This window comes from Ornithodoros turicata, chromosome 2 (assembly GCF_037126465.1).
Source record: "Ornithodoros turicata isolate Travis chromosome 2, ASM3712646v1, whole genome shotgun sequence".
In the NCBI taxonomy this organism is placed as follows: domain Eukaryota; kingdom Metazoa; phylum Arthropoda; class Arachnida; order Ixodida; family Argasidae; genus Ornithodoros; species Ornithodoros turicata.
In genome coordinates, this window is record NC_088202.1 from 89,755,271 (window position 1) to 89,765,776 (window position 10,506).

General features: G+C 43.4%; 1 protein-coding gene across 2 annotated transcripts in view; it reads right to left on the minus strand.

Moving 5' to 3' along the window:
• Positions 1–10,466, minus strand: part of LOC135385726 (guanine nucleotide-binding protein G(q) subunit alpha) — a 35,637-nt gene extending 25,171 nt beyond the window's left edge. Inside the window, exons 1-3 of one of the 2 annotated variants that reach the window (XM_064615208.1) lie at positions 9,928–10,455; positions 7,111–7,295; positions 5,582–5,736 (exon numbers count right to left, since the gene is read on the minus strand). In XM_064615208.1, coding sequence (XP_064471278.1) covers positions 5,582–5,736; positions 7,111–7,295; positions 9,928–10,048 — 461 coding nt within the window. In that variant the 5' untranslated portion in view covers positions 10,049–10,455. Of the gene's footprint in view, positions 1–5,581; positions 5,737–7,110; positions 7,296–9,927 lie in introns of both variants that reach the window. The other variant, XM_064615207.1, reaches the window with a different exon arrangement.
• Between the last annotated feature and the right edge of the window lie 40 nt (positions 10,467–10,506).

The window sequence follows — 10,506 nt, forward strand, 5'->3', positions numbered from 1 at the left end:
AAAGTTCAATAAACGAACACAACCTTGTCAGTCTGTCACATGATCGTGTGCAGATCGACTTCCTTTTCTATTGCATGAACAAGAGTTGAGACAGTTGTGAGTTTTCCTTCCCTAATTTACCATTGGACCGAGAAGGAAGTTGATGATGATGATTAGTGTTTTGATGGCGCAGCAGAGACGAAGGCTATAAAGCACCAAAACGTCGAAAGTTGTTATGACACCAAAGTTATGACAAAGTCAATGATGGTGTCATACCCCACGCAATGCAAATGAAAGGTGATACATACTATGCTTTTCGAAAGGAGATAGACAAGATGAAAACTGTACGGCTGACTGAAGCTGTAGAGCAATGTTGGTGCTGAACACACTCTGTGGACTGATGAAGTGCAAGATAAAAAAATGTAACAGTGTCTTATTGGTTATTTCTGGAGGACTGACAGCAGTGCTGCATACTCTCGACATGCTCATCAACAACAAGCCTTTGAAGGAAGAAAATCTGTGCGGAGTACAAAGAATGAGCCAGCATCCGACAGCCAACACTAACCAGAAAGATACGCCAGGGGTCATTGCACAGAAAGTCTGATGTGTGGAAGGGCATACAGCCAGAAACGACCGAGAAGTACAGCATAAGCAATGATCTGAATAGCTGCGAAGACTATGAGAGGTGAACGACTGCAAAAAAAAAAAAAAATGGAAATCTGTTCTGTTTAGTGCATTAAACTTAGTTCACAATTTTCACTTGCTTCAAGTAGTGTTTCCAAACTCCCTGTACTCGAATGTAAGTGTCACCCCACTTTCAGCCGCCTCAATTTTGGAAGAAAAAAAAAAACGGTGTCATTAGAATCGAGAAAATACGGAAATCAACAGACTGCAGATTTATATGCACAACAAATTCGTGAAGCATGCATGCAATTATGCAACAAAAACTGTAAAAACGTGAAGTGAAGTACACAGCACCAACTTCGAAAACACGCTTATTTTTGCGCGACTGTGACATCTCTCTCTCGGGCTACTAGCTCCTCGATGCAAATAAGAAATGGCTATCAAATGGAAAGCAACATATTGTCACTGCGTACTTATTACCAAAGTCACATGGGAAGGCTTCAATAATCATCGAAACCAATAGTTGACACAGTTCGCGCATATTCGATGGCCATTGATGACTGACTGTGTGACAGGGGTATGTATGAGGTTCCGGATTGAATACACTGCGTTACAGTGCTCCAAGTTCCCATGACTGAAGCTTCGATGTTTGTCTGGTAGGACTAGCTTGAAGGCGGAGATGTTGCTCTTAAAGAAAGGGTCGCATCCGTTCCAGACCCTTTCAAAACTACAGTGTCACTTAATTCCTTACGAACCACTGACTACGGCATGGGAAATCCCACGCGAAATACTCGTGTAGTTTCGCTGTTATTCGACGGAATACGTGACAATAGCAGACTACGGATATTGAGGGCATGCCGGAATTCCCTCTCTGGAAAATCGAGAAAACGTCGGTCTATAATTGGCCAATGATAGAACACCTTTGAGAAAAGGAATGCCGCGGCCGTGCGGGCATCTGGACTGTGCCTTTCCTCCACAGCGCACCGCCCTCTCACTCCTTCGCTTACGAAGTGACATCACGCTGGTGGAGCTTCTGCAGCCGCGGAGGCAGCGCTGATCTTCGGAACGAAAAAGATTAGTCAGGTAGACTGTTAGCCGATGCCAAACACATTGGTATCGGTTTCATAGATGGTTTCCGGATGCGACTGTCCCTTTAGAGGGGATCAAAGGAGTTTGGGGGTCTCACAGGCTACTGGGAGTATATTCTGTATTCAATGCTCATTAGTTTGAATACATGCATACTGCAACGTAGGAAGAAGTACAATTATGCGCTATTTTGTGAGGCACACTGACTGTGCGGCGTGTGGAACGAGGAGTTTCACGTCAAAATGACCAACAAATATGTCGGAACGACGATATTTACCAACTGCCAATGAAGACGACTTGTGGATTTCTAACAAGAATTGTTCCACTTCAAATCGTATTTTTTGTCAGCAAGAGTGTTGTAGAACATTTTGTAGAACAAGCTGTAGAACATAGTTGTACCAGAGATGGACTACAAAATCACACAACAGCTCTATTCGAACAGTCGTAACACTGCTCTCGCTTCTTATGCACACGCAAATGCAAATCTGACCTGTACTGCTTCTTTTGCAGCGGCTAATAGCTTTGCTGCTGGCACTACAGAATATGCGTCTCGATTAGGTGTATCACTAATCCAAGTCTGAGCTCCCCTCATACGGCATTGACTGGACAAAGAAATGCGGGAAGGGGACGTTCTGCAAACTGTTTCCTTAGACAGAAAGGTTTGCTGGAGGTGATGTACCCTTCACGGCTTTCCACGATTCACCTTTCTTCACGTTTTAATTACAAACTGTGCAACGGATGAACCCCACTCCTTTTGCGTTACTGTCCTGGTGACGGAATCCTTCATATGGCGAAGAGAAGTTTTTACACTTTAGTGCCCCTTTAAAGTTGCTCATGGTCACAGGAGCTTAGCACAATTGTTGCAACCTGTGCAGAAGCCAACCGTACCATCAATCTTGTAGGATTCATCAATAATGGCCACTTAGAAGGTTTACATCACATGTATGGTATCTCATTTACATCTGTATCCGGGTGTACCCAGCATACATATGCCTTCCTGAGGTCTCGGTCAGCGCTCATTTCTCGGTCTTGCTAGGGTACATGGCTTCCCCCATCACCAAATAGGTATCATGAGGGGGAACATCTGGCTACCTACTCTTGCCTCCACGGAAACACATCACAATGTATAGAAACTGGCCCAGGACCTACACTAATGCTGTCCTGTTTCTATATACCGTAAAAGTCATTTTTCAGTGTGGAAAATATTTTCGCGTTTTCGAACAAAGCTGGTTTGAGGAGTGATTCGCGAGAACTTAAATTCGCGACACAGGTTTCTGGGAGTGCTTTGGCCCTGCATATCGTGCTGCCGTCAATACTCGGGCATATTTCGGCACGTACTAAGACATCCGTTGTTCACAGGGATGGCGGCGTTCTAGGTCAAGCCCTTTCTTCTCCTCACACACATGGGAGGAAAGGCACTGTACAATGATGGCCTTTAGGGACCCTGCAGGAGGCCATAGTACTGACCGTGTGCAGGTCAGCCAGTTCATTTTAGCAGTTCTCATTCATTATCACTCAGGGCACTGAACAGTTCGGTTGAGAGGTCGTACTATCATACAAGCTGGTTTTGAGAATGCGGGGAAAGGCTTGTTGCGGCTTCGTAGTATAGTGGTATATATTTACAGTGCAACGCATTTGTAGGAGTAACAAAAGCATATCAATTTTCATTTCTTTACATCTTGCCTGATGGGGTAAAACAATCTTCTGCGGCTTGCCTAAACTGCCTACGCTGCATGGAGTAGAAAGAGTCAAGGTAGTCACGGTATAGCGTCAAACACCACATAATTTTCGCCCTCATACGGCTAGAGTTATTCGCCGGAACTTTCGCAGGGTTTTTGAAGAAAAACGCGAAAAATAATTCCGCACGAAAAAAAGAACGTTTCTACAGTAATGCCTGTTGCAATATTCTGAACATCAGATGTACGGGGCTAAAAAGCAATGTTTTTCTTTCTGCGCATCTTGGAGGTCAAAGTACGCATTTATGCAAAAACATGCAACCTAACTCCAAACTGCACTGACCTGCAAGACATGCAATTTCATGCACCTTAAAGGGACGGTTGTGCCCGTTCCAGTCGATTTCGAAGCTACAGTGTAACTTTATTCCTCGTGGATCACTGACCGTGAACATCCCACAAGAAAATTTGGCTTAGACTGGCTGTTATTGGATGAAATACATGACAAGTGCAGATGGCAGATGCTGAGAGTATATCGGAATTCCCTCTCTGGAAGAACGAAAAAAAGACACTCCCTAAGAACCAATGAAGGTGTGGCTTTGAGAAAAGGAATGCTGCGACTGTGCAGGAATGTCGTCAGGACAGTGCCTTTTCTCCTCTCAGCACCTCCCTCTCACTCCTCCGCTTAGGGGGTGACATCACGCCGCCGGAGCTTCTGCAGCAGCGGAACCGGCGCTGATCTCTAAGATTCGTGTATTTAATATCTAGGCGCTTTTCTGACAAAAAAATTGGCCAAGAATATTGTCGGACAGTGGCAGACATAGTCGCGTCGGTTTCATGGAGGGGTTTCCGGGTGAGACCGTCCCTTTAAGCAATATATCTTTTTGAAGAACGTAATGTGTTGCAGCGAGTGTTTCCTAATGTTATTTGTTTTGTTGTTTGTTTTCTAAGCATGTTTTCTGTTTCCATTAATGCACTACCCTCAGCATGATTACTTTGCATCATGTTATTCAAGTTAGGTGTGCTAGCACAAGCAGCGCTGATTACAAGGTTTCGTTTTTTGTCCCACCAATTCCAATGTCAACAGATATGCTGTAGTCTGAAACATAACATTTGCGGAACACAGTGTGCGTCCTTGCAGGCAGAAAATTGTGTGTGCACATGATGTACGGCCTGGGAGACATAGGTTTGGCAACATTGAAAAACCAGAATGGTCTTGAATTATATCAGGTATCATTTAATGTGGGCATTCCCAGTAAGTTCCTAGCACACCGTGGACTACATACATAACTTAAGATTTAGCGCCATTTCTTTTACAATGATATTTCGAGTGCAGTGTTCATTGTAGAAATCCACCAGTGAAGAATATCATGCTTCCCAAAGCCTGCCTGAAGTCATCGAGCAAGTGCAGCAAACACAGTGATCTGGCCTCATAAGGTGCAGCAGTAACGTCACTGCTATGTTGGAGTTCTGACGAAATCCAAGCACTTTTGGCAGAGCAAGAAAGAGGGCTCCAAGAAAACTATACAGTAAAGCACAGGAATCCTGTACGAACCAGTAGACCAGTGAAAAACACATTCTCGGTCACAGAGCAAAGACAGCTATCCAGATCGGCCTGTAGAATACATCACGACTCAAACAAGCTGTGACAAAGTGTCCACCACCACCATAACATCTGTCGCCATAACAAACTGTCCGCAGAGCCTTTCTACCCACTACTCGGAAACCGGAAATTCCGCAAAGAAAGAGGGCCACACGCATCTTTAAAATGCAATTACTCCAGCACTCTGCTGCACTGATAATTTCCACTGCTCCTGATGTGCAATGTTTTAGGTCACTGACCTTCGGCATTGGCCCCTTTCTACTGTGCAAGATGTGCGTAACTGTGGCCCCACTGTGGACGTCGCCGTGCGATACATGTCAGTCATGCTGCTAAGTAGAGGAGTGTTAAAAAGATGTACCATTTTGGCCCCCAAGGTGTGTGAATTATGCAATTACACAGTATTTTGGTGTCCTACACAAAAATATCTTTGCAGCAAGTTAATCTGCAAGGAAGCTTGTTGGGATGCTCCATAAGGCACCAAATAGGTAGAAATTCTGGAATTTATCGAGCAAAAGTGAGAGTAAATGAAGCCTTTTACCAAAAAATCCCAAAGCCCCAAAATAGATGTCCAAAAAAGTTACAGGGACTATTTCATTACGAGGCAAAGGGCTCTCACTATTTGGCAGAGTCTGTGAGCTGGTACTCCCTCCTTCGGTCATAGCATTCTTGGATGCCTGCATCTGCCCAGAGCCTTTTAATAGCCTGGACATAGGGGGCATCAAATGTTGTCACTGTCTCATAATCGACTTGTCCCACCAGGTTGGCATGTTCCTGAAACCAAGGTGCATTTAAGAACAGTTGTTACACAGAAGTATAAATAAAAGAATGGTATGGTAGAAACATGGTTTAACCGTCCTTCCATGTGCATTGCACTTCTTTGATAAAGCCACAGTGAATGCCGTTCTAAGATTCAAGAAAGCTTTAACAGACAAATGCTATGCTCAAAACAATCTCATTGAAGTCCGTTGGACTATTATATTTTAGCAGTATTTCAAGCTTAGCTTGTGCTAAACGGAACTACCAGAAACATTGTCTGACTTGATACTGCTGATAGCTGGTCACCTAACATGAACTAAAGACTGGGTTTAAGAGTAAAAATATTTCCTCAAATAGCTCACCCCACTACGATCAGCTCTAAGTATGGTCTCGTTTATTATAGTTAAGGCCTTTAAATTCCTCACATAAATTACTGCATCAAAATTGTCAGTACGCTGCCCCCATATGACATTTTGCATTTTACATGTTAATGCGCAACAAGCACAAAAACACACAACCAGGCAACCACACAATGTATTTTTTATGTCTTTCATATGTGCGTGAGAAAGCCGCCATAAAACGAAGACGAAACATGACCTCACAGTCATCGGATAACATTGCAGTAAGAAAAAGCACCTGCATCGGGAGAGGAGCAGAGGAGCGAGTGTTATAATGTTTACCAAGAGCAAGAAACGAGAACAGGATAATCTCTGCTTGTAGCCACAAACAGACTCTCAGCAATCTCGAGGCTAGATGTCAAGGGAGATGTGCCATCTTAATGAGCTTCAAAAGCAGAAAACAAATTTTCAAAGCTAGATATGTGATGTGCGCAGAAATCCTAAAGTGTTCAATTAGCATGTTGAGTCATAAGAATTGTGGTTAAGCACCCATAAATACACATTATCATACGTATACTCCATAATGTAGAAAATCCAACAGTCCGGAGAACGTAGATTAAAGCAGAAGCCGCCGATATTTTGCTCAAAACATTTGAAGGCCCAAACCTGAGGCTCCTGCTGAAACTCAGCACCTTTCATAGTTTGGGGCTAAAATAAGAGTCTGGATGAATTGTGAGTCAACCCTTACCTCACTGACAGAAGGGCACCCTTTTCCATTTGTGTTATTTCTAATGTTGTACCTCTTACATTCCTCAAGTTTAGCTCTCAAATTGTACTTTTGAAGGTTCAGTATATTACAAAAGAGACCAAAATTGGAAAGTGCTAACCAGCAAGCAAAAGGGTGAGACATTTGCACATGTCCCACATGACTACATAACGCACTACTTTTGTCAACAGGCAGTATGCAATTTTGTGAAAAGCTCAATCTGTTTCCGTGTTGGTTCACCACTTTCTGTACCACACAAGTAAAAACAGAAGAAAGAATACTCACAGAGTTGTTAGGATCTATGTACTGTATTTTCAGCATGTCCATGGCCTTGATCATACTCTGCATAGCCATAAAAATATTCTGATACACCAGCTTGATGAAACCTTTCTTGTCTTCATCATTGTAACCATGCCCATGGATGATGCGCATCTGTTTGATAAAGGTACTTTTGCCAGACTCCCCTGTACCTAAAATACAGAAAGAGAAATGGTGTCACTCAACATCAGCAACAAATTTTTAATAGGGGCAAATGTTATACTGAGCATACTTTATACTTTGCAAACTGCATATATGCAAGTGCAGTAAAACGCCCTGACCAATTTGAAAAAACAAGATTGTCACGTGCCCTATTCGGATGACTAGGGCCCGGGAGCTCATGCAAAATGCACATTTTTAGAATGCGTTCCAATAGATATCCTAACGTTTCTCCACACATTACCAATCACAACAATATAAATATACAATGTTTCGTGTGCCATATAATATTTCGGCATATTTCTTCCTTTTTACCATAATATGCCGGTTGTATATATTTATTTCAGCGCCATGCCATTGCATATTATTTCATATTTCAGCGCATTCGAATAATTTTTAACATTTTCTGTTTGTCTGTTTTTTACCACTGCTCACACTGTTTCAAAAGGGTGGTCAAGGGCCAAAAATCTCTGTTCCAGTCCTACATCTAAGCTGCTACGCTGCTTTTAGGCTTCTTCGTGCTGCACAATCAGTTTATTCTGCTAGTACCACTAACACCCAGAAGAAACTTCTCAAAACATAATGCGCGACAAGTAGCAAGAAGAGCATCTGTGTGCACCAATCCCTTTTTTAAAGACACTGGCATGAAAAATGACTTAGTGAAAGGGTGAGAAAGAGAGCAAGGATTAGAGCACTGCACGGACTGCATTCTTAGGCCCAGGCCCAACCCTGCTTTGATTTGCCTGCCCAGGCCAGACAACTCCATACGTGGCCCTGCCCCAGCCAGAATAATTTCTATGTTTCCCGACGCTGGCCCGGCCCAGTGTAACAGGCTGTAAATGTTGACCATGGCTAGCAAAAAGTGGGGTTATACAGGTTTGAGCCTGACCCAGGACTGGGAATGTATGGGCCCGTGAAACCCGAGCCTGGCCCAGACCCCCAAAATGAAGACATTACCCGGCCCAGCCCACAGGCCGTGCTCGGACTTTCGGGTGGTGAGCCCGAGCCTGTGCACTGCTCTAATGAGAATAAGTCAGCATATTTTGACATTTCACGCCACATATTTGCACACATATTATGCAAGATTTTTGTGCATAAAGTCCCAGGCCCTACTAATGCCATATTTTATAACTGGTCAATTTTAGCTTCAGCAATTCACAAATTCAGATGGAACCACCTTTGTGGAACATTTTGCAGGATGTTAACTATGAATACGTATCTGCTGCGGTTGTACAACAAAGACCTTGTTCAAAGTGCGAGAATTCTTAGGGCAGAGCGAGACAAATAGGTACGAACGGCACCTAGGTTGGGTCATCGCGTGCATCAAAGAGAGTGCATTTTTTTGTTGTCATTGCCAATACTTCACAGGAGCTCATTACACAAAAAACTACAATTATGAAATTCGTAAAAATGAGGTATACACGAAAATGTCTAGCCTTACAGTAATCTGCCTTGTGGGTCATATCTGGCCGTTGAGAAATCTGCTCATGACATGGTTTAAGTGTATGAACGAAATCCAATCTGTTTCACAAAAAAGTCAGCTTTATGCACCTCCCAACTGTGACATTCTAGAAGATTAGAGAGGAACTGTGCAAAATGTTTCCAGATATGGCTTTTGCAACTAATAATATTGGGAACTGTTCTATGAAGGTCATCTTATGATGTACACCTATGTAATATATCCTAAGGCTTTTGTAATCACTATAAATTATTTTCTCAACTGCATGAGGCCATTGGAATTATTGTGTATGATGGACCCCATACCCTGAGTATCTATTATTTAGCTGGAGATATACAAAAACTTGGTGGAAAGACACTCCCTTTTGGTTCAATAAATTCTGTAATGAGGACAAAGCATGTTAATAAACTGTTGCACTACAAGAAGCTTTTCCAGTGCCCGAGCAGCATGTTGGAACACTTATTTTCACGACAAAACAGATGCAACACGCTTATGGAATATCCTTCATTACGTCAAGTGCTAACGCTGAACCATTCTGGACCGACGTGACGAGTAATTACAGAACTGAGGTAGAAATATCCTTCCGCGCAGTGGTTTCAAAAGTGCACAAAACACACTTCGAAAGCACTTTGCTAATCGTAAATTTGAACCTAGTATTCCCCCCTTTGGAAAGCCTCCACGAATAACCTCGGCAAATTAAAGGCATGGATGGGTCGTCGTAACGTCAGGGATGCCTACCGGCGGTGTTTATTTTCAAACCTGGGGTTACACTATTTCGAAGAAACTAACTCTACGTGCAATATGTGAAGGTTTCTAAATAACGACAAAGCAACTGTAGTTCCGCTTTAATCAGCGTAGCGTCAAGACTATGTAGGAGGGTTGTAGCGATGTTCTGTCGTGAGCATACCGGCGAACCGTCAACAACAGCGTTCATACTGTAATCTGCGACACCCTGATCGCACCACATGTGCTCCAATGTGTGCTCAATTAATAACAGCTCCCATTTACGTCGTAATTTGGCACAAAATAGCGTTCTCAGCGCTATATTAGGCCTAGCAAAACCTATATTTTTAGGCCTAAATCAACATGGCCGTCTACATACACCGCCTGTCATGTAACTCGCGACAACTGTTCGCTCACTGTAGGAAACTTCCACTGCAACTTACCAAGCAGGAGGAGCTTTAGCTCCCTCCTGGCATCACGCTTATCCTTTCGTAGTTGTCGCTCGATCTCTTGATTGATTCTTCTCTGTTCTTTCGCTTCCTCACTAATGCAACACGCCATCATGATCGCGAACTCCTGTTTTACACCCACCGTCCAGTCTGTCACTCCTCCGGCGCCGTGATTCCACACTCACAATGTACGATTTCCGCACAATCCACAATTTGCTCCAGGTTTTCAACAAATGACGGAAAAGAAAAAAAAAACAAACCCTAGTTCTTAACACCTCGCCACAAATACCCAGTCAACCCTCACCGCCGTACTCCCAAGCTTCCTTTACTCCTCTGGGTGTGGTGATAGCTGAGAAATAATCCGTGGATCCGCCCGCCGCCAACCCCGAGCTTAAACGGTTTAACGTTCTCTCCACCAATGGACGGGATGGGAATCTACTGCCATAAATCAATTAGGAACAGATGCTATATTTTATAAAAAGATGTGCATCCAAAGGGTATTCCTAATTTAATTAATCGCGGAAGAAACGACCACGGTGGCGGGAGGGTCCACACAGTAAGGAACAGCCACTG